The sequence below is a fragment of the Haplochromis burtoni genome, unplaced genomic scaffold (assembly GCF_018398535.1).
Source record: "Haplochromis burtoni strain Fernald_Lab_line unplaced genomic scaffold, NCSU_Asbu1 Contig_278, whole genome shotgun sequence".
Classification (NCBI taxonomy): Eukaryota; Metazoa; Chordata; class Actinopteri; order Cichliformes; family Cichlidae; genus Haplochromis; species Haplochromis burtoni.
Genome location: NW_024582639.1, coordinates 357,780 through 381,151, shown reverse-complemented (window position 1 = coordinate 381,151; position 23,372 = coordinate 357,780). Strand labels below are relative to the sequence as shown.

The following is a 23,372-nucleotide window of genomic DNA, read 5'->3' as shown; positions in this document are numbered from 1 at the left end:
GTGTGTGTGTGTGTGTGTGTGTGTGTGTGTGTGTGTGTGTGTGTGTGTCAGCCTGAGAACTTGTTGTTGGCCAGTAAGATGAAGGGAGCCGCAGTGAAGCTGGCAGACTTTGGACTTGCTATTGAAGTGCAGGGGGACCAGCAGGCTTGGTTTGGTAAGAAAACAAAAACGGTGACACAAACACGCATATCAAATGAGCAGGTCCTTTACCTGATCTGTTATTCTATCTGGGTGTTTAGCACTTGATAGTTCCTACACCGGGCATGAATCACTGCTGAACAGGCCCTCTTTCATACAGCAAGCCACATAGTTTCACATCTGCTGCTGCTTTGAAGCCACAGAATATTTGCAGGAGCATTGATTAAGAGGCTCACTGCCACTTTCCAGGTCATGCTTAGGTCATTGTGTCTTGGCTAACAGCCAAGCTGCCAGCACTTGGCTGACTCTGTGGCGGGGATGAAATGATTAATGGGTATTTGCTAGTGACTCTACACTATCATAATCTGGCCCTGCGTACGGGTCGCTATAATTTAAGCTGTTTATATAACGGCATGAAAGTAGCCTTTACCGGGAGTTTAATAAAAGTTAATTGTATCTTCTGATTTATCTGTTGGGCAGGGTTTGCAGGCACTCCTGGCTATCTCTCCCCTGAGGTCCTGCGGAAGGACCCTTACGGCAAGCCTGTGGACATATGGGCCTGTGGTGAGTTTTGACACCTGTGTGTGCCTCGGGTCGAATGAACCTATTCAACAGCTTTTAAGTATCATTTAAAAGTAAAACTGTTTTCGTAGGGGTTAATGGGAATCATAAAAAAAAGCATGATGATCTTGCAGCCTCTCTGAGAGGTGACTTCATTGTGCTCAAAGTGTTGCAATAACTAAGTTTTCCCTTTCTTACTGTTGCATTTCCTTGTCTTGATTTTATTCTTTGCTGCCCACGGTAAATGGTATTGTAACATGATCTTGCTGAATCACTTCTCACCTCTTTGTTTCCTGTCAGGTGTTATTCTCTATATCTTGTTAGTGGGATATCCACCATTCTGGGACGAAGATCAACATAAACTCTATCAGCAGATCAAAGCTGGGGCATACGATGTAAGTGTGTGTGTGTGTGTGTGTGTGTGTGTGTTAGGTGTGTGTGTGTGTGTGTGTGTGTTAGGTGTGATGGGTGCAGTGCAGGAGTTTGCTAAGCAGTTTTCGAACATTTAATAGTGTCCAATTGAGATGTGGTCCAAAGCTATTGATCCTATCAGGGCCTTCCTGACGCATTGCAGAGGGGTGTGTGTGTGTGTGTGAGAGAGAGTGTGTGAGAGTCAGAGAAGGGGTATTCTCCTCTCTCAGTCGATGAATAATGAAGTCACTTTTCAGCCTGTTTGCAGGGATTTGAGTTTTAAAACTGCAGCATGTTTTCTGTGACTCCAACGCGCCCCCCCCCCTTCCATAATCTTCCCTATTTTAAGGAGTTAACTCAAGCACTGGTTTCCATATGGCATGGATCTGCTAGAAACCCACTTGATCAGCTGACCAGAAATCTCTCACAACTGACGTATCACTTGTTTCTCCTATTTCCTCAGTTCCCGTCTCCAGAGTGGGACACGGTGACCCCAGAGGCAAAGAACCTGATTAACCAGATGTTGACAATTAACCCAGCCAAAAGAATCACTGCTGAACAGGCTCTCAAACACCCATGGATCTGCGTAAGTATTCACCTAAATCACCACAGAGTACATTATGGAAAAACCTAGGGATTTACCATATTAAACCCGTCACATAACTATAACTCGGATTCATACTTGCCCTGAGAATCTGTTGACTTATTTTGTTCCATTTTTGTCCCCTTACAGCACCGTTCTACAGTGGCGTCCATGATGCACAGACAGGAAACAGTCGAATGTCTCCGCAAGTTCAATGCTCGCCGAAAACTCAAGGTAGGCTTCTCAGGCTTTAAACCAGCCTTGATTGGTTACTTTTTTTTATCCTGTGGTTTTAAAGGGCTGGGACAAAATATCAGCGTGGAAGTATACCACATCTCTTCCTCTTGGGAGATGTGATCTATCAGTCAACACTTTTATTAAAAGATGTAGGTGCTCATAAAATATTCATCATTCCACTTTGATCTGTCAGCATTTCATGGCTCGAATGGGGCACATGGCAGAGAAAGATGATATAACTGATTAACTGAACTGAATTGAATAATAATAACAAGACACAACAATACAACAGTGCAGTGAATAAGTAACTAATCCCTTGTTTGGTGTATTATATGTTAAGCTACACAGATATTGTTGTGTATCTTAGATAATTGTGCAATGTAGTTGTGATATGGGTGTTATTGTGCGTGACATTTCATGAGTTAGTTATTGTGTGAGCATAGAAACGTAGCACAAAAATAAGGAAACTTGTGTTTGGACGATTATTTCTAAAATGTAACAATGCAATAGTGTTGGAAAGCTCGAGTTCACTCTATGCGTCTGTTTTTGGAGACTATTGAAAATATTTTAACTCGCTGTGCTGTGCATCTCATTCATTGTCATTTGCTGTGAAGCTGTTGAAACCTGCCCTGTCTATTATATCATTTCGACATATATTTTGGATTGCGAGGTTTAAAATGTTTCGGTTTGTAAATTATGCTGCTTTGAGGGGTTGATATCAACCATCGAAACTATCAGCCAAACTCTGAGATCACATGTCTGCCAAAGTCTTTGATCTTCTAAATTGCTGCGTATGAACATTTCACTTTTGAGAACCTCTGCTTTTTTTTTCCTCTATTGGAAACATTTTAAATGTCAACCAGCTCCAGTTACTGTAGTTTGCATTCACTGCCACTGATGCAAACTCATGCCTCAAGTATCAGCTATTTTGTTTTGCCACATCATTTAAATTAATTTGCATAGAGGAATATAGGGCTTTGAGATGTGAGAATGTACAGTTAAAGGTGCATCTCCCCAGACAGCATACAAGTTTGTTTTTTTTTTATTTTATTTTAAACATTAGAGTTTTACAGACAACATTAAGTAAATAAAGAAAAACGCCATGCTCTCATTATACCTCCCCTCACTTCTCTCTTCTCCTTCCTCTCCTCCTCCTCCTCCAGGGAGCCATTCTCACCACCATGCTGGTGTCCAGAAACTTCTCAGGTGGGTGTGCCCTTCGCCCTCAGCCTCCCACGCAGCACATGCAGAGGGAGTGGAGGAAGGAAAGTGGATAGAGTCCTCTGCACCTTTTTTAACCCCCTCACCACACACGCACGCTCACCCACTCATTCTCAAAATAACAATGTTTTTGTGTGCGCCCAGGAGTTTGCTTGCTTACAACATTAAACTGAACTGAAACACGAAGCTTCTTTGTGATATGATAGAAATATTGTATTACTGAATTATTATGAGTGCTACTGAATTATTATGAGTGCATTATCATGTATGTTAGCAGCCTAAAATGTGATATTCTGTCATAATCTGTTCCAGATTATATGTGGGTGCCAGTTATGTCCTTGTCTGTGCTAATGTATCTCTCCCTGTGTGTATGTGTGTGCGCGCGTGTATGTGTCCCTCTTTTCTGCTGCCCATGGAGCATGTTTGAGAGAACGAAGCCTAGACTTTAATGAGATTTTTCTTTTTTAATGTTTGGGGGAAAGTGTGGTGTTATAAAACCAGGTGACTATTAAGATTCTGTGTTTTTTATCTCAGCCTGCTGAGAGTGACTTGTTTTCGTTGAAGCCTTGTTCTCAGCCTTTAAGTAATTGGTCAGTCGATGGCTAATGATTTCAACCCTGGGCCTAGGAATCCACAGGGGTGCACGTCTTTGCTTTGGCCCGTTTGTATCAAAGTCTAAGATGCATGTGGGCTGTAGCCAGCACCCCCTGTAGCTTTCTCGGCCCATGACTGAACAGCATGAGATCGACCTGCATAATTTCCTTAGCCCCTCCCAACTGTAGCATTTCTATCCAATAGTGGGCCGGCAGCATACCAACTCTGCTGCTGCCGCCTCCTCCACGGCCTCACTGGCTCAGGAAGGTACGTCCCAGAGACACGCCCATCCACTTCCTCTTTACATACACAACTACTTTCTTTCATGGGACAGGGTTGGCCCTCATCACCATCCCCCAAATCCTGCATGCAGCCTTTGCAAGCATCCTCATCAACATACACACCCACAAGCATGCATCCCCTCACAGATTTTGCTCATTTAGGGGTATTGTGTAGCAATCATGTAAATAAGCTTCACTTGAGTTTACGTCAGCCTGCACTAAAAAGTGCTTTTTACATTCACACATCAGCGCCATTCAATCGTGACCTCGTAACCCACATTTCATCTTCACTTAGTTATGGCGTCACTTCCAGCAAGCTCCATCCTGACCTCCAGCTGACCCCTTACGTCTCTGTGCTCGCACAGGGCGGACTGGGGCAGGGGATGAGGAGGGGCATGTATCCTGGGGGCGGGAACTCACATTGCAGGGGGCCGGCAAGAGCTGGGTTGGCGTGCTGCCATCGTCAGACCTGGGTTTGATGGGACAAAGGAAGAAAGTTGGATGTTGAGGAGCTAGAGGGGAGAATAACTGAGACGGAGGATGGGAGTGCTGACTTCAGTGCCGCTACTGTTGAAAACATCAGTTTCTTCCCGATGAATCACTTGAGGTTAAAGGCATCCCACGTCTCAACTCCCCCTCTTAAGGTCTGTTTTAGTACTTTCAAAGCAAAGTTCCCCCTTGAGACAGGAACCCCACAAGCTAATGTGGCAGCAAGTCTGCCACATTAGATGGAGGGATTGTTTTGAAAGTATTAAAATCAGATTTTCCTCTCATCCTGCCCGGTGGAGATGGGTGGTGAAGGTCGGCGATTCCAATGGTGGCTCCATGGATTGAGTACATTAGAAGCAATGTAGAGCAGACTGGATTCTCTGTCTCCCTTTTTAGAACGGAGGATCTTTTTTGCTCTGCAGTGTCTATACACTTCTCCATAGGATCTGTTTGTAGGCAGGATAAAGGTAAAATGTTTATGGGGAGATAACTTCACCTGAGACACCTAAGGGGAGGCGGGTGTTAATCCTAGGATGTGTGATTGGTGCGCTGAGATTCGGGGTGCCTGTGGTGCTTTAATTGTCAGCTAAAGCCCTCCGAATGCGGGCTCCTTCACTGAGACTGGACCAAGTTGCCTGTTTTGTAAGTTTCTGTAAATATGTGTGACATCATCACTCCAGATTGGACTCCTCATCTCTCCTCCTTTTAAGTCATCCATAATTAAGATTTTTGTTTTTTATTTTCTTTTTCTTGGCTTTTGGCTTTTGGTCCTCTGATGATGTCACTCATCACTGCAAACCTATAACTGCTTCCTTGCACTTCTCTGTAGAGTATTTCTGAGGCAAGGCTTGGCCGTTTGCTCATGATGTTTCCTTTTAATGGCATTATAGCAGAATGTGACAGAAGTGTGAGTTTGAAGCATCTCTCTGTGTTTCTAATTCGGTTTTTGCCTTGCTGCCTTTCGCATGTGGGTGTCCTGTGTGGTTAATTCCTACAAAATGTTCTCGGGAGACACACCTTCAGATGCTTTCTAACACATTTTTCCTTTCTCATCACCGAGCTAGAATCTTGCTCGAGGGGTGAAGCCCTCCTCCTGTGTGTCACCTTGACCTCTACCCATCTTGCCATGTTAAATTTGTGCTAGAGAGCATGTGAACGTGGTAGTCCCATGCTGTCACAGTAGCACCCTGGTGACTGCTTGATAGAAGATGTAGCCAAATGAAGAGCAGATGTTTGCACTGTGAACAATCAGCTCTCCTTTCTCTAGTTTTTGAATGAAAATGAAAACTGAAAATTAAACTTTATTTTTTTTTTTTTCCCCTTTGGATGCTGCATGGCCAGGCCAAAGTATAAGCTGCTATCAATGCAACAGCCAAGATTAGGGAGCATGAGTTTTCACTTGATATTGTTTGCTGCTGTAAATGCTGTGCCCCTTATCTCTCCTCTCATGTATTGAAATACTAAGCCCTCTCTTAAACCCTCCCCCCTCTTCCTTCCCCCTCTATCCCTCTCCAATTTCCTATTGGAAGGTAAGAAACTCAAGATAAGATTTTTGGAACCTGTGTGTGTTGGTAGAAAAACAAGAGAAAAGCAAGCAAGAGAGAGTTGAGAGCGTTAGACTGAGAGGAAAAGTGACTGGAGCCCTTAAAGGAAATCAATGATTTACATTAACCTAGCTCATCACTGTCAGTCCTGGCGGCAGTTTGAGTCTGGCCATCATTCTCTTTCTAGATCTGCTGGGGTCTTCCAGGCAGGAAATGGACTGAGGAAGTTTACTTTGCTCTCAGGTTTCTCTTATATCCCCAGATGGCAATGAATGGATTATGATGTGAATGGGTTTTGCAGAGTGTAGCAGCCTGTACAGCCAAGGGGCATAAAATGCCCGAGAAATCCATTAAATGCATGTTGTGCTTTGGAAACATCTAAGCTTACTTTGTCACAGTGACTGAGGTGTTGGGGATTCATAGATGTAACGTAGGTTAGAGGTACGAACGAACTATCATCATCAGTAAATCTTAACTTTTCTACCTGTTTCTCTCCCCTTCTATCCTCCTTTTTTCCACAGCATGCAAAAGTTTACTCAACAAGAAGTCAGATTCTGCTAAGGTAAGGTTCTCTTCATCACCTCTCTGCCCTCTTTTGTTCTGCTACATGGTGTCCTATCTCTCCTCTGTCAGCTGACCTCGATTTTCTGCCTTCTGTTCTTTTTCTGTCTTTCACAGTCTTTCTTTTGCGCACTTTTCCTCCTATTATTTCAATGAATATCTTTTGTTGTGCAGTAGTTATTATTCATTTTAAGGTTGGTTTTTTTGGGGGGGGGTTTTCGTTTTCACATTGACCTTGTTTTATATCTGCAGAGGAGTTTCTTTCTATGGTGTGTTTTTAGATCCCATAATCCTGCAGTCCTTTCCACAAGTTTTTAACTTTTTTTTTTTTTTTTAAACCAACGTTTTCACTCATAATTTATAAATATTAGTTCCGTAATGCTGGTTTTATTCTTTCACCTTTAGTCAGTTTCAGTCAAATGTCTGCTGCTCTGTTTCCCAGCAATCTCCATCAGCCTCTGCTGCTATTAAGCATCTCGCTCCCCACTCCTCTTTTTCTTTTCTGCCCCAGGGGTCACTCTGTGTAGTTAAGTGGGAGCGGCATAGAGAGTTAGTGAGGCAGTAAAAGGGATGATCTAGAGGCCATTCTGTGGCACTCACCCTCTCATTTACCCTGTTAGCTCTCAATAGCCCGGGAGCTTCCACCAACATTAGCCCCGTTTCCTGAAAGGCGTGTTTCAATTCTAATGCATCTTTCTCTATGTGTGTGTGACGTATGTGTTCACTTTGAGTGTTTGCGTTCTCGTCCCAGCCTTCTACCAACAACAGTAAGAACAGTATAGTGAGCGCCATCAATGCCCTGAAAGACACCAACATGGCAACGAACGCACAGATGGTACAGTAGGCCGCCGCAGTGTCAGCCCTGCCTCTTAATCCCCCTGTTCCCTCAGTAGTTGCATAGTAACCCATTGGGCCTCATCCTCCATCATCTGCTTGTCATCCTTCATCTACCACCCAGGAGATCTTGCTCTGTAACATCCCCTGTCCCAATAAGCTTACCAACCGTGGTGCACGTGTGCTCCTGATTTAGGTGAAACACTTCTGGAAATTATTTAAATTTAGTTAAAAAAAATCTAAACAGGTGCACATGTGCACCCTGTCAGCCACAGGAGCATGACCTTGTTTGCAGGACTGTGTGTACCTAAAGTGGCAGCTCGTAAAGCTGTCGAGACCCCGTTTGGAGACCTCCACCTGTTAATATCAGAGTACAATTCAGTCTTATGTAATGGGCCCCATGTTTATATCTGTATATAATCCTCAATCGGCTACTTTCTTATCTTTTTCCCATCCTAACATCTTTCTTTGTCATCTACATATTTTAGCCAGCTGTTCTTTGTCATTCTAACCTCGCACCATCCATAACATCCCCATTGACATCCTCATTGTAGTGAAAAACTTGACCATTGTGCTCCAATCCAGCACTAGCATGCTGTGGTTTTGAGAAGCTTTTACTAGCATGCATTAAATTACATCTTGTAGTGTTGTGGTTGGATAACACTGTCGGGTTGGTTTGGTAGTGCTTCTCAACTGGAGGTACAGGTCCCCAAAGACACAGATATTATGTTTAAAAAACCGTCTAATAGAGAAACTGATGATCAGCTCAAAGAGCAGTTCCCCAGTTATGTAATGCATACACGGTAAAACTACACGGAGCCAATCAACCTACTGTTAACCTGCAGCAATTATCATGAAATATTACCCGTTTAACTGAGCAGCTTCTCATTCTCGAGGGTTTGTTATTATGTATTTTTTAAATATTTTAAACTGAGTAATAATAGTTAAGCTTTTCATTTATGGATTTGCACTCAGGTCTCAAAAGTACAAAACTCCTTCCGTAAAGTAATTTATGCATTTATTGGTTATATGAGCAGAATTGAAAACAAACAGAAGGACAGACTGTGTGGTGAAAGGAAAGAAGCTCCGTCCTGAAATGGGACAGAAACAGTTGCCAGATCTCGTGGTACTTCTGGGTGCAGCCTCGGGCGTTGTATTTAAACTGTTCCAGTTTAAAATGGGACGTTAACTCTTTGACCCAGTGTTTGTGGGACTGTGGCCACATTTTCTTTGCTCTGTGAAGTCTCGGGTCAAGTATCAGGTGTCTGTTTTGAGGTTATTTAAAAGCTAACAGAATCTGCGTCTTTTTTTTTTCTTTTCAAAGTAATATTTATGATACTTTCACATAGGGCTGGGCCATATTATACCGTTCACGGTAATACCGGTATAATGTTAGGCAACGATAGGAAAATGAAATATCGCGATAGAATGGGAGTAAAACGCGCATGCGCAGTGCCTTTGTTTTCATACGCACATGGCCGATTGTTGAGTGAAACAGATGAACCAGAATTGGTTTGTAAAAATGGTGCAACTTCAGTGATGTGGAACTGGTTTGGTGTTTGTCCGTCAGATACACAACAAAGCACATTTTTTTGCAGAACATGCAAGCGGCCGTTGTTATTGTCGTATTTGTCGGACTAAGATGCTCTTAAATCTGGGAGTAATCTGGGTCCTAAACTCCGTCTTTTTCAGGTCAAACAACACTGCAGCATCACTGAGAGTTAAAAAATCTCTAAATTCTTTCATCTTTAATAAAACGATCAGCGTTGCTGCTTTACCAAGTGTAACTATGAAGTTTAACTTCCAGGCATCCATGAAAACAAAAGTTATTACATTTAACGGAGTTAGAAGTTAGCAGGAAGCTAGCGGAAGTTAGCTCGCTAGTTTCGCTAGTTACCTAAGCATGATATTGCATGTTCTGACTGAGAGATTTCTGAAAAAAATCAAACGTACAGCTCTGCTATCACTTCCAACATAAATGAAGACAGGAAACTAAACAGCAGTGACGTTTGTAGGGTTACTGAAGTTGGGCTAGCTGGTATATAATGATGTGCTACGTGATCGCTAGCGACACAGCTATGTTAGCATAACATAAACAGTGAAGCTGGAGGACGAACACTAACACTTTTCCACTTATAAAAGTTAACGTGAAGGTTCCTGATGGTTAGAGACAAATGCAATCGCATGGCAGGATGCTGTAAACGGACCAAACTTCAGTCAGGAGAACAACTGAGATAATCCATCCACAATACGAGGTTAGTCATTAATATACTGCAACAACATGGGAATAGAGCAGCTGCCAGAGAATTCAACATTAATGAATCAATGGTACAGAAGTGGAGGAAGCAAGAAGAATGAGTTTAATAAAGTTTGATTTATCTGACTGCTTTGTTTCGCTTAATGTGCCTTATAATCCCGTGCACCTTATGGTCCGAAAAATACGTACTGCACACTGCAGTTTAATGTTGCAAAGCACCTCTTTTTAACTTCAGTGGATATTATACATGGTTATGCTCAGGATATGTCAGCCCATTTCTACTGGAAATGCCTTTTGGTTAAACTTTCAGCAAGGAATTTGCATTTGCACTGTTACATTTTTATAAAGCTTTAATGTACATAAAAACCAGCTTCTTGTTTAAGTGAAAATAAATGGAAGGTTGTCTTTTTGCGCTAGTAATGTTGTGGAGTTGTATTTTGTCTCGCATCAATTATATCGTCAGTTATATCGTTATCGCAAATTTTCAAATATATATCGTGATAAATATTTTTGGCCATATCGCCCTGCTCTACTTTCACACATAAAACAGAAAACTGCAGCTAATGCATTTAATTCTCCTAACTGTGTTTTTGTAAAACAATAACGCTGTATGCTCTCATTATCTCGGTGTAGTTCCAGTAAAATCTGATAAATGATAACAGACCAGAAATGATGAGGCTATTAATTGATTGAGTGAGCTCTCAGCAAATGATTCCCCTGTGTTTCGTCTTCTCTGAGAGCATCTCTGTGTTTAGACTAAACAAACATCTGAAGATGTTAGTGTGTGACCAGCGTTTGGGGAAATTACAAACTCTTTTCTGGTGTTTTATAGACGAGACATTCATTATTTACAGCTCAAAATAAGTATCTCCTCTCCATTGCCACGGGCACTCTTGAAAGTTTTGGATCCACTAGCTGTTGTGAAGATGTTTAAGTTTTGGCTGAGGTAAAAAGTAAAGGGGCCCACTTTAAATCCAGTTGAGAGGCACTGTTTGAGGACAATATTTTGGACTAACTGTCTTGTTCTGTATCGCAGGAATCTCAGAGCACAGTGGTGCACAATGCTCCCGATGGCGTCAAGGTGAGATGTATGTTTTGTTGTTTTTATTTCTGTCTGAAAGCCCGACGCAGAGCATCACACGCACCTGATGGGCTCGATCCTGCCGGATCCTGGCAGCGTTTGATTTCAACATGTGTCTGTCTCTTTCCTCTGCATCTCAGGGATCAACAGAAAGCAATGCCACCAACGACGAGGAGGAAATGAAAGGTAGGAAAGGTACTCCAGTGTTTTATTCCCTTTATCCTGTTCTCTCTTTCTGTCTCCCATTTAGTGAGTTTTTTTATTTATTTATTTTTGAACTGTACTGACTGGCAGGTGTGCTGAGATATGACGCGTGTCTGTCACACTTTTGACTGTGTCTGTCGTGTGTGTATTTATTGTGTGTCTGGCTGCGTTTTGTATGTGTGTTCTAGCGGACAGTACGGCGCTGAGTCAGGGCAGCGCTACAGAGGAGATGCCCCCACTTCTGCCCTCACCTCAAAGCTCACCTGCCAGTAAGTTTATCCATGGCAACCGGAAAGCTATACAGGCGCCTCTGGCCAGGACATAACCGCCCCCCCCCACTCCCACTCCCACCCTGGCTTTCTGTAGTCACCAGCAATAACGTCTTACATCTCTGAGCCCCCACCCTCACTCTGATCCACCAAGCTTTTTTTTCTTTTTTTTTCTTTTAGGGTTCCCGCTGGTTTTAGATTTTTGAAATGATTCACCTTTGTTTGGCTTTTACAAATTTCTGTAGGTTAATTCCAGTTTATTGCATTTTTGATCTTCGTTTGGTAGTTTTAGCATAACGACACCATTTGGCCATCTTGTAGCAACGGCTTTCCAATTAATGCTGTGTAACACGGCTTAAATAATCAGTTTTTCAACAGGATCATGGGGACACGACAGCACTAGCTTGCTCTGAAAACTATTATTTTCAGTAGCATTTGCTGCACATTGACAAATGACAGATTCCAGTAGAAACAAGTCATTGAATTAAATGACAAATCTTTATTTCCCCAGTAGCAAAACTATTTCTTGGACTCAGGTTTCCATTGAGACGTTTCAGTATTCAGATAATTAATAATTAATTAATCTTTCATTCACCGTACCCACAAATGCACAAAAAATGTTCCTCCCTTTTGCTCTACTCTGTCAAGATGATCCCAAACTGCTTCAATCATTTTAAAAACAGTAAACAGGCAGATTATAAGTGCTTCAAGCGAAGTCTTCTGACTGTGACCACACGATCAGCATCATGTTCTCTTCGAAAACCACCAAATCACTAAGTCACTGCTTTACATCTTTACATCTTGGGTAATCGGTCAATTGTGTTTTTGGCCTATTGGATTTCACCTCAACAGTGCCACTGCATTCCCAGATATGAGCAGTTAGTTTATATGCAGTCTTATTGAAATTAAGTTGTAATAAACTGGAATAATCTTTCAGCAGTTATGAGAAACATGCTATTTGTTTGGGTTTGCTGACACACTTCCTGCTCTCCATTCTTGCTCGCTGTGTGAGAGCAAGGCAACATAGATCTTGTGTAACTTCTTCTAATGGACACTTTAAGGGGAACCTGTTATGCTCCTTTAACACGATCTTGTTTTTAATGCTTTGACTCAACTAATGTTGTTTTGTGTGATCAATAGTTCATTTCAACCCCCCCCTTCTTTACGCTCACTTCTTTCTGATTGGCTGCCCCTTGCAAACAGAAGGTTTTGAACAGTGGACGGTGGGGACGGGTGCATCAGACGACCGTTTTAATTATGTTTTTGATATCATCTAGAACCAAGAGTAGAAAAAAAACGTAATTTATTCTGGCTATATGACACTTTGTTTAACATGAGCATCCACTATAGTAACAGACAGAAAATGAGGAAAAGCATCACGGTCCTCTTTAACATCACTGTGCTCTGATCAAACTTTTAAAAAATAACAGACCCCGTCTTATGTTTCTTTTCTTCTCATTTTAACTCTAATAGTGGAAAGTCATTTCAAAAACACAGATTTTTATTGTCATCGGGGCCACTGTGGGAACCCTGAAACCTGCGTGCGCGTGTGCGTGCGCGTGAGTTTCTTTTTTTGGTGATGGCTACATCTATCCCCTTGTCCTCCTAACGTGACGGCTCCATCTGGAGGAAGTCTTGCTTACCTTGCGGCTGATCGTCCTAAAGTAGTCGCCCAGTCTCACAGACCTTGCAGCCTGTCTGACTTCAATGGAACCTTGCACGCCATAGAGCGTCACGTCCTCACACTTTCTCAGTCTTCCTGTACTCTCTCTTTTTTTTTTGTGTGTGTGTGTGTGTTTTTTTATCTTCTAATTTCTTTTCCATTTCTCTTAATACACCATTCTTCACCAATCAAATTTTCTCTATCATCTTTCCTCTAGTCTGTTGACCTCTTCTCTTCATCCTCCTGCTCTTGCAAGGCAAACTTTCACTAAAGTACAATCTAATCTCTCCCCCTCTCCCTTCCTCCTCTTCTAACTTCTTTCCTGTGTGCATTTTCCACTCCTGCCTTCCTTCCTGAACATGCTAAGTTTCCCCACAGGCATAACTTGAGCAAATAACAAACAATGGCTTCGATCGTCTCTTTGCTCAGTGTTCCAGTTCATCAGAGGAGGCTTAATGTTAATGTGTATTAGCGTTATGAGTAGAGTAGATGTGAGCAGAGCAGGCATTTAACTGACTTCCACATCGCACAGCATCACGATCAGAGCGGCACTGATCTGGCTTCCAGCTACCACCCTGTCCTCATGTCACCCATCTGCATGTCTGTCATAAACGCAATGTTAGCCGTTTCTTTCTTATTCTACCAAATGTACTAACCCACATCACCTTCATCAACCTTTTTTTCCCTGCATGAGCTAAGTGTGTGCGCGTTATGTGTAAATGATCATATTTCTGTCATTTTTGTCTGTTGTCCATCCACATGTTTTTGTTTGTTGACCACCCCTTGTGTGTTTCAGTTCCACCGCATGACGTAAAGCGCATTGCATGGAACAGCACAGGCAACAGCTCCTGCCCCGAGTCTGAACTCTCACAGTCATCCATACCTGCCGCTCCACTAGGGAGCAACACTGTCGCTGCTAAAAGCAACACTAAGCAGAGTAAGAACACATCCGCACTAACTGACTAACTCGGTTTTCCCTGCCAGCGCCTCACTGTTACCTGCTGCTCGCTGAAACTTTGCATTCGTTGAGTGTGTTAGTGGTTTTTTTTTTGAGTATTTATTTATTTATTTTTAAAGCTGGTTCTGAATAAATTGTCTGGTCGCCAGTTTTGCTTCTTTACAGTTAACTTGTCTTGATTTAAGTTCCATGTTGAAGTAGTGAAGGCCGATGAGCTTAAACACCCGGGTCAAAAATCCGAAGTAAAGCCTGATTTGCAACAAAACGATGACAGCAAGACTAAAAGAGAAGATTTCCAAAGTTGATAGTGAGACCTGCTATAATGTGTGGCTTGGAGAGGGTGACACTAACAAAAAGAGAGGAGGCAGAGCTGAAGATGCTAAGATTTTCATTGCGAGTGACTAGAATGGACAGGATTAGAAATGAGGACGTCAGAGGGACGGCTCGGGATGAGCTGTTTGGAAATGAAGTTAGAGAGGCGAGCCTGAAATGGATTGGGCATGTGCAGAAGAGTGATGGTGGCTATATTGGAGAATGGAAGGAAGAAGGTAAAGAGGAAGCTGCAGGGGGTTTCATGGATGTAGTGAAGGAATACATGCAGAGAGCTGGTTTAACTTTAACCATAGTGTGAGATGGAGGCAGTTAATCTGCTGTGGTGACGCCTAAAGGGAGCAGCTGAAAGAAAAAGAGGTTATTCTGGTTTTGTTGCCCTTCTGAGTATTTCAGGCAGCCAGATGGTGTGTGTGTGTGATTAAAGGTGTGTTCATGCCTTATTATTGAAGTAATGATACAACTTGTCAGGTGGGGGAAAAAAAGACATTAATGTCCCCTTAATTCAGTGAATCGCGTCAGAAAGCTGTCTTTAACGTCACATGTATAGAAACATGCCAGATCATTTACAGCAGTAGTAGATGGCAAGAACTTTTATAGCAAATTGTATTATTAAACTACAATTTCTTAGTAATAATCCCTGAAATCGTAATAGGCAGCCATTAAATATGGCAGTGATTTTCAAATTATGTGGGTGCACCGTAGATGAGAAAAACATGGAAAATGAATAAGATGAATGAATGAATATGATTTTAATTTTCACAGCAAAAATAAATGTGAATTTCCCAAGTGTCTGTCATGCTGATCTTTATTTCACTTTTTACATCATTAGTAACAGAAATTGTGGTTTTTGAGGTGTGAATTTATTTTTTTATTTTTTTTCCCCTGAAGTGGGGCATGCAACACAGTTTTTATGAACTACTAACATAAAATGACCTAGATAATACTGTAATACTGTATAGTAGCAGTAATCCTGACAATGCAGATGAAAGGATGTTTAGCAATTATTTACTAGAAACCGTTGATATTTGTTTAAGTGCTCCGAGTAATGAAATAAAACTTCGTTGGAGTGTCTGTATTGTTTCTGCTTTTCATCTTAAAAGTAGAAGGAACAACTTAACAACTACACGAGTCAAGATAAGCTGTAGCGCTCATGCTGATTTTAATAACCAAGCATGTCGTCTGGCCCATCGGTGTGGTTCACTGATGTGTTTAGAAATCAGAGCTCTTAAGGCACAGAATAAAATGCAGTGCTCTCGGTTTTTTGCTGGTTTTAGTGTTTTTCATAGAATTTGTCGACTACAAGAAAATATCGCTTGATTGATTTTGTGGAGAGGAGGGTTGTACCACGTTTAATCTCTTCATTTGGTTTTACTTTTACTTTAAAAGTGTGTGAGGCACTTTACACTGAATAACAACTAGCATAAATAAATGGTAAACTTGTAGGTTCATGGCTTGTTTGGTGTGGAACAGATGTTAACTAAGAACATATAAAGAAACTTAAAGAGGAAAGGGATTGAAGTTGATCAGACTGTTACTGTTAATCAGTTCATGGAATAGCTGAGGGAATAAAACCATCAAAGTCTGGCAAGTTTGCTCACTTGTGCCTCTAACAGTTGGTCATAGCAGGAGAAAGCTAAGTGGGCCTTGAGTGAGGAAGGCTGTGATCTCTACTAGCAGAGTTGTTGCTTCTGTTTGGTTGGCAGTGTGTGCTCACAGCGGAGAGTCGTGTTCAGTCAGTTGTTGTGTCGTAGCAAAGGCGAGAAGCTGAGCGAGAGACAGCGATGGGGGTCGAGCTCCGGTGACGAGGCAGCTTTTGGATCCGGGCGACCAGGTTAAAGAGGGGACTTGAGCCGTAGCCACAGAGGAAGAGCGCGTGAAGGAAGGCAGGAGCTGAAGTGATGAGACAAAATGTCATTGTGCAGAAACCCACCACACTGTTATTGTCTCACCTTCCAACTGGCATCTCACCAGCTGCCATCTGTTTGCCTCTTTCTGTCTCTTGTTCTGTCTGCAGCTCGTAAACAGGAGATCATCAAGATTACGGAGCAGCTGATTGAAGCAATCAACAATGGAGATTTCGATGCCTACACGTGAGTACAACTGTGTGTAAAAGTGAAAAGCAGCAGATGCTTTCTGTGAGTGAAAACGAGTGCAATTTGGTAACAGGCTCATCTTGTTTTCGTTTTTTTCATGTTCAGGAGGATTTGCGATCCTGGACTCACCTCTTTCGAACCAGAGGCTCTGGGAAACCTGGTGGAGGGCATGGACTTTCACAAATTCTACTTTGAAAACTGTGAGTCTTCTTCTTTACTTGCATAATATACCGTTTATTTTAAGGGGTTTGAAATACCAGGCAAGTTAGGAAATAGCAAGAATAGTTGGCAGTGTGGATAAACTCCACTATTGGACTATTTATAACTGCAACTCATCATTATTTCATTATTTAAAGAAAATAAGCTCCGCTCATACAGCTTTGGTGGCTCTTTCAAGTTAGTTGTAAACAGAATTATGTCCAATAAATAAAAGGGAAATTGTTGAATTTTGAAGGTCAAGATTCCTGATTTAAGCAGGAAAATGTAACCATGATGATGGTACACATCCAGTCCCTCATTTTTCTGTCAATCCACAGCCTGAACTAGTGTTCAGCCCTTAGTTAAGACGAGTATCTGTCAAAAATGGTTGTGATTGTGTTTTTAAAATATTTATTTTAAGGATTTAAATATGAAAAAATAAATTCTAAATAAAAGTGCATTAAAAAAAAAGAACAATGATCTCAAGAATTCAAAGCTACGACAACTCTTGTAGTATTACTTGATCAACACATTTCAGCCTTTTTTTTTTTTTTTTTTTAATCAAGCAAACAAACAAATAACAGAAGAATACACTATACAGTATTAGTACCAGGCATTAAAGCATGTAGTGAGGTACACTGTAGGCTCCTATAGGTAAAGCTGGCAAGTCTGCTAACTGCACAGTTTATGGGACGAGATGTTCTTCCAGTAATAGCTGAATTGTTCCCAGTGAGAGTCAAAGAGTATTTTTGCTTGGCTGTCAGTGTGAGTTAATCCTGTGGTGTCTCTGTATCCAGTGAGGGCTGTGATCCATAGACTGTAAGTGAAATATGAACACAGCCACACTGAAATCATGTATGCATGAGAAGGTGAAGGGCTAAGCTTTGTTAGCATGGTGCATTCATGGACTGTTGCATCACATCAACACAGAAAACTGACATACACGTAAATGGCATTCTGTAACATAAAAAGACGAGAGGTCCACTGAAGTGACATGAATAGTTTCAGTGAGCCAAGCCCTTAATATTTACAGTTTACGTCCTAATAAATACTAATGGGTGATTTCACGGTTTACATTAAAAAATGAAGGGGAAATCAGCTATACACACCAATTTATGCCAGGCTTAAATATGGTTGTTTCACCTTTTAACGTGAGGAAACTTCAGGTACGACCCGATTATGGATTGAAGGAACTGCAGCTCATTTGTCATGCTTGGAGGTCGCTGCTGACCATGGACATATCTTCTACTTTGTGCAGTGTTGAGCAAAAACAGCAAGCCCGTGCATACCACCCTGCTCAACCCACACGTGCACCTGATCGGCGAGGACGCCGCGTGCATCGCCTACATCCGGCTCACACAGTTCGTGGATTCCACCGGCCGCCCCCGTTCCAGCCAATCAGAGGAGACCAGAGTGTGGCATCGCCGCGATGGCAAGTGGCTTAACGTCCACTTCCACTGCTCTGGAGCGCCTGCTGCACCACTACAGTGATCAGGTACACATCCTTACTCCTCACAAGAGTTTTTTGTTTCTGCATTACTGGGTTAAACATGATCGGTTACAGAAAAGTCTAAATAGTCCACAGGAGACCGTTTTAAATATTTAAAATATATATTTTTTTTAATATTTTTAGTAATGTTGAGACATCCCAGTAGTCACATCCAGCTGGGAATCTCTGCTGCAGGCAGACCAAAAATGCCCCCTAAAACTACCCCTGGACCCTTGATCATTTTAATCTTGTATTGTTTTTCCCTAATGTGACTTTATTTAGTGTATCTGATATCAACAGGTTGGTGTTGTTTCCTCAACTTCAAATTAATGGTGCTTCATGGACTATTTCAACTGGCTTAAATAAGGCTCGGTTTGGTGTTATGGGATGGAAGGAAAGGAGAAAAGGTTAGAAGGGAAGGAAAGAAGGAAAACTGATAGGGATGAAAAGAAGGTAGAAATGAAGTTTTGGGAAGAATTGGGAAGGAAGATAGGAAAAAAGGAAGTGATGATGATGGATGATGGAAGGGCTTGTTGGACTATTATTCGAATTTTTTTTTTTATTATTTTTTTTTTTTTAATCATCAACCGTTATCTGTGGCCATTTTCCTGCCCATCTGTGGCCAAACTCTTGAGATCAAGAATCTGGCCACAGATGGGCAGTGACAGGAAAAGCTGAAGCTCCTGGAGAAAACTAGCACAAAGTAGCACAAGCCTCCAGTCTAACTCCACGCTAAAGGGCCCTATCAAGGTCCAAACACAGGACTGTCTGCTGTGAGGCAACAGTGATAACTGCTGCACCACCAAAATGGCAAATTTAAGCAAAAAGAAGAGAATATCAGTAAATCAGATGCTTTGACAGGAGTAAGAACTTAAGTTAAAGAAAAGCCTTTCTGGCAGAAAGCGTTGAAGACACACCTGCCATCCCTAGGTTGCAAAAATGTGATTGGTTCATTTCAGTGATAGTCCTGGAGCAGCACTGACTGTGATGTTGTAAGAAAAACACAAACTTAGTGAAACAACAAAAATAAGAACCAGCAATAAACTCAAACTATTCTTGGAACTGTTTACATTCTGATGATTCCAGCTGTGGTACCAACCTATCCTCTCTCCTCTCCCCTCCCCTCCCAGTGGTCCTGAGCCTCCAGTCTACTGGAGTGTGTGTTTTGGGGGGCAGTGTTTTTTCAGCGAGCGTGTTTAAGAGGTCCGTCCTCTGCGTGGATTGGCTAGTGCCAGGAGCCCGGCCGGGCGAGATCGCATCCCTCTCCACGATACCAACCAATCCTGTCCCTCCTTTGACCTGCTGGGGGCTGGCTGAACACAAGACTCCGCCCCCATGGGATGATGCATGCATCTGGCGCCTGATTGGAGGGCGCGTCTTTGCCCTCTGTCCCTCCCCTGGCAGCCATCTTTTTTCTGCCCGCGCGAGATGAGACGTCCTGGGGGAGCAGAGGATTTACAGTTGAACTTGTGACAGTTTATGAGTATGAGTTATGAATATACTGTGTAAATTATGACTAGATGTACCAGAAAAACCACCAAAACCCAACCAAGCATTTATATTCACTATCTAATAACGGAGGAACAGGGAGGAGTGTCAAGTTAGCAGCTGAGATTTTGGTCACATTAGGGATTACTGGGTAGAAACTGCTCACTACCTGGACTGTTGCTGTTAAGATGTAGGGAGATTTTTAGTTTGTTATTTCCCCCACTGAAATAAAGAGGGAAAAACAAATCAGGTTGGCTCAGTCAGACAGTCGATGACCAGAGAAACTTGATATCAAAAACATGACGCACCAAAGTGTAGAACTTTAGGCTTTTTACGTGTTTGTGTGCTTGTTTAATTATTATTTTGTTTGTTTGTTTGTTTTTTCACCAGAACGGAAACTGTGTTATTGTGGGGGTGGGGGGGTGGTATGTGTTCTGTTGCATTTTTAGCGTCCTGATCCCTTTTGCGTTCCTGTGAATAACCGGAGCCTTTTCGCTTCATTATGTTTTCTGGCTCCTTTTTAAAGCAGCTGAGTTTTTGTTGTTTTTTGGTTTTTAAAAATGAGGGATTTTTATTGTGCAAATTTAAAGCTAACCTTAGCTGCTAGCAGGTTCTGTTATGTCTATATGCAGTGGAGGGAGAGAGTGGGCTGCTGCTGCCGCCTCTCCCTCATTAATCCCTTCCCGCCTCTCTTCTCTCTTTTAACCAGTTTCTTTTTTAACCTTCCCTCCCACGCTGTTTCTCTGCTTTCTGCAAGGCCCTGGTTTGTTTATAATCACTGTGTAAATACAGTGTATGTATAGATATATGTAGAAAAGTGTAATATATGTACATGTATCTAAGAGACACTCATCCTGTGCACTTGGGCAGTGGGAATCACCCCATGACCTCTGTGACCTCCCCGAGTAGATTAGGAGCAACATTTGTTGTTGGGTTTTGTTTTCCCCTGTAATTTAAATTCTCCAACCGATCACGACAAACATGAATACACACGCTTGTGTAGGCTACCAGCTTTAGATCCATGGCCGTACGACTGTTTTTTGTTTGGTTTTTTTTTTTGTTTTGTTTTGTTTTTTTGAGACGGGGAATAAAAATAAAATAAAAATAACAGGTTGAAAAGTAGTTTGAACACCCCTCCCCCCAAATTCAGCCTAATAGATGCATATTTAGATATGAAGACCTTCATAATAGTGTCGTTAGTCCTGATCCCACAATGCTGTGAGCCATCTTTTCATATCATATTATGCACACGCGCACGCCTGGTGGTGTTTTTAAGCTGTGTAACATATCCACACCGCTGCTGCAACCATCGGCGCCGCCCTCGCCGTGCTGCTTAATCGTCTCCATCCATGTGCGACAGTTGTATCCGAAACCGTCCCCACCCCCCAACCTGCAAGGTGTCCGCCTCCCCCTCCCTCTGTGTTCAGACTCTGCTCTTGAGATGTTTATTTGTACCTCTCTCTCTCTCTCTCTCTCTCTCTCTGTTGTTTCCGTGTTACTGGTTTGAGTTCTTTCGTTGTTGTTGCTGTTAACTTTGTCGTTTTGGTAATTTGCCGATCTGCCAAGCTGGAGTTCTGCACTGTCCCTCGCACACAGGAATTTAAAAAAAAAAAAAAAAAAAAAAAAGAGGGAAGCAGTAAAGACAAAAATGAAATGATAGATATTGATCAGGACTAAATTATTTATTTATCTAATCTACCCTTGGTGGTTTTAAATCGTGCCTGCTCAGTCGGGAGGAGTTTTGAGAAAGTTCTGGTGTGGGCGTGCAGGTTTTTGGGACCTACACATGTCACGAAGCAGAGCGGGAAGACCTAGTTATATGCATGTTTCAGTTACACATTTCTACCATGTACCTACCGGAATACGGATGGAGCTAGTGTTAATATATGATATTTGCATCTTTTGAAATATGAATTTCCTCCATCCAGAATGTTTAATAGGTGACATGAAAAATATTTGAAAAAAAAGCAAAATTTAAAGAAAAAAAATAGATTCAGGAGCCGTAGCTTGGTATGAGGCCCTCGATGTTTTCCCTGCGTTGTAATGATATAATATTGGGCTGCGCTTTCTCCCCAGCCTTCACATGGATGCTGGAGTTTTTTTGCATGATCATGATGTACAATGAAATACAACCATGAATTGACGACTATCAAGTGTTTGTCTGAGTGTTAGTTGGTCTTCATCATAGCTTTGTTATTCTTCAAACTTGGATCTTGAAAGTATTTAATAAAAATACTATTTCAGCACTGGTTTGTCTTTAGAGTCATTTATTATCGTGAGAACTTTCACAGAGTGCTTCAACACAAGCCGATGTCAATACGATGCACTCATCTGTCGCTTTAAGTACACCACGTTAGTACAGATGGATTCCTGTCCTTTGTGGCAAACATTCCTCTTAGATTTTGGTCCATATTGACATGACAGCATCACACAGCTGCTGCACATCTATGACGATTCTGGTGACTGGAGGCTTTTTGAGTACAGTGAACTCACTGTCATGTTCAAGAAGTCAGTTTGATATGATCAAAGCTTTCTGACATGACATGTTATCCTGCTGGAAGCAGCCATCAGAAGAAGGCAACACTGAGGTCAAAGGGATGGACGTGGGGTATTCTTCGGTATTTAAACAATGTTTAATTGGTATTAAAGCCCCCAAAAGTGTGCCAAACTGCACACTACACCAACACCAGCCTGAACTATAAGTACAAATTAGGATGGATCCAATTTTTACACCAAACTCTGACCCTACCATTCAAGTATTACAGCCGAAGAGACTTTTCAGACTGCACAGATCAGTCTTATATTGCCCAATTTTGGCAATTCAGTACAACTTGTAGCCTCAGCTTCCTGTTTTGTTTTAGCTGACACGACTGGCAGCTGGTGTGATCTTTGCTGCTGTAGCCCATGTGCTTTAATAAACGTTTGATGTGTTGTACGTCCAGAGACACTCCTCTGCGTACAACAGTTGGAATGAGTGGTTTGTGTCTAATCTGGCCATTCGCCTCTGAGATCAACAGGCATTTTCACCAAGAGAGTTGCCACACACTGAATAGTTTCTTTTTTAATCAGACTGTTATTTGTAAATCTGTGCAGATCAGGGTGGACCACTTAAATCCTTTCTTTTCCTTTCTGATGGTCAGTTTGGACTTCAGCAGGTTGTCTTGATCAGGTGTAATGTGCTAAAATGCATTGGTTTGCATTGGCCCCAGTGGGCCCCAGAGGATGATAATGCTATGCTGTTGACCTGTTTTTCATTCAATTCAACTTAGATTCTTTTTTGTTGCTATTTTTTTTAACCTCATGAAAGCCACTGTCAAATGGAAACATTTTTGTCCTTTCTCTTAAAAAGAAAAAAATCTTAGTAGAAAGGTATCCATCGCTTGCACTCCATCCATTCCCAGACAGAGGAACCTGCCAAAAACCCTTTGTGTTTACCCAGTGTGCTTTCTGTCACCATGGTCGCTCATACTTGTCCTGAAATCACCAAATTTGGCGCTAATAGAGATGTAACACACTTTGCAGATTATGTAACACTGCAACATTGATTAGTTATGCTGAAAATCTCTGCTCCCATACTCGCTTTTGGGGAATTTTAGGAAGGATACTAGTTTGTCCCAGGCGATGTTAAGCAAGGAGACACTGGCTTGCTGCAGGAGGAAGATTTTGATTAGAGCAGAGTTAAACAAACTGGCAGTAGGTTGTGTGTCACTGGTTGGCAGGATGCACTGAGCAACAACAGCTGGCATAATATTTGCCCTCTGTGCAGGACTGTCATCGCATCACGAATTCAGATTAAGCCCAGAGTAACACTGCAAAGCCTGCAGGCCATTAACATGCATACAGACTAAAGCAATCGCTGCTCAACAGATAGTGCAGCTTCCCTTC

At 42.0% G+C, this 23,372-nt stretch overlaps 1 protein-coding gene across 14 annotated transcripts in view; it reads left to right on the top strand.

Moving 5' to 3' along the window:
* Nucleotides 1–21,733, top strand: part of LOC102288843 (calcium/calmodulin-dependent protein kinase type II subunit gamma) — a 42,257-nt gene extending 20,524 nt beyond the window's left edge. The window contains exons 7-23 of one of the 14 annotated variants that reach the window (XM_005943878.3): nucleotides 52–154; nucleotides 619–702; nucleotides 1,000–1,094; nucleotides 1,574–1,696; nucleotides 1,844–1,927; nucleotides 3,094–3,136; nucleotides 3,950–4,012; nucleotides 6,581–6,621; nucleotides 7,372–7,455; nucleotides 10,748–10,792; nucleotides 10,933–10,987; nucleotides 11,185–11,265; nucleotides 13,725–13,865; nucleotides 16,234–16,309; nucleotides 16,418–16,512; nucleotides 17,769–18,005; nucleotides 19,130–21,733. In XM_005943878.3, coding sequence (XP_005943940.1) covers nucleotides 52–154; nucleotides 619–702; nucleotides 1,000–1,094; nucleotides 1,574–1,696; nucleotides 1,844–1,927; nucleotides 3,094–3,136; nucleotides 3,950–4,012; nucleotides 6,581–6,621; nucleotides 7,372–7,455; nucleotides 10,748–10,792; nucleotides 10,933–10,987; nucleotides 11,185–11,265; nucleotides 13,725–13,865; nucleotides 16,234–16,309; nucleotides 16,418–16,512; nucleotides 17,769–18,001 — 1,446 coding nt within the window. In that variant the 3' untranslated portion in view covers nucleotides 18,002–18,005; nucleotides 19,130–21,733. The remainder of the gene's footprint in view (nucleotides 1–51; nucleotides 155–618; nucleotides 703–999; nucleotides 1,095–1,573; nucleotides 1,697–1,843; nucleotides 1,928–3,093; nucleotides 3,137–3,949; nucleotides 4,013–6,580; nucleotides 6,622–7,371; nucleotides 7,456–10,747; nucleotides 10,793–10,932; nucleotides 10,988–11,184; nucleotides 11,266–13,724; nucleotides 13,866–16,233; nucleotides 16,310–16,417; nucleotides 16,513–17,768; nucleotides 18,006–19,129) is intronic. The other 13 variants (XM_005943879.3, XM_005943880.3, XM_005943882.3 and 10 more) reach the window with 13 other exon arrangements.
* Nucleotides 21,734–23,372: the final 1,639 nt, after the last annotated feature.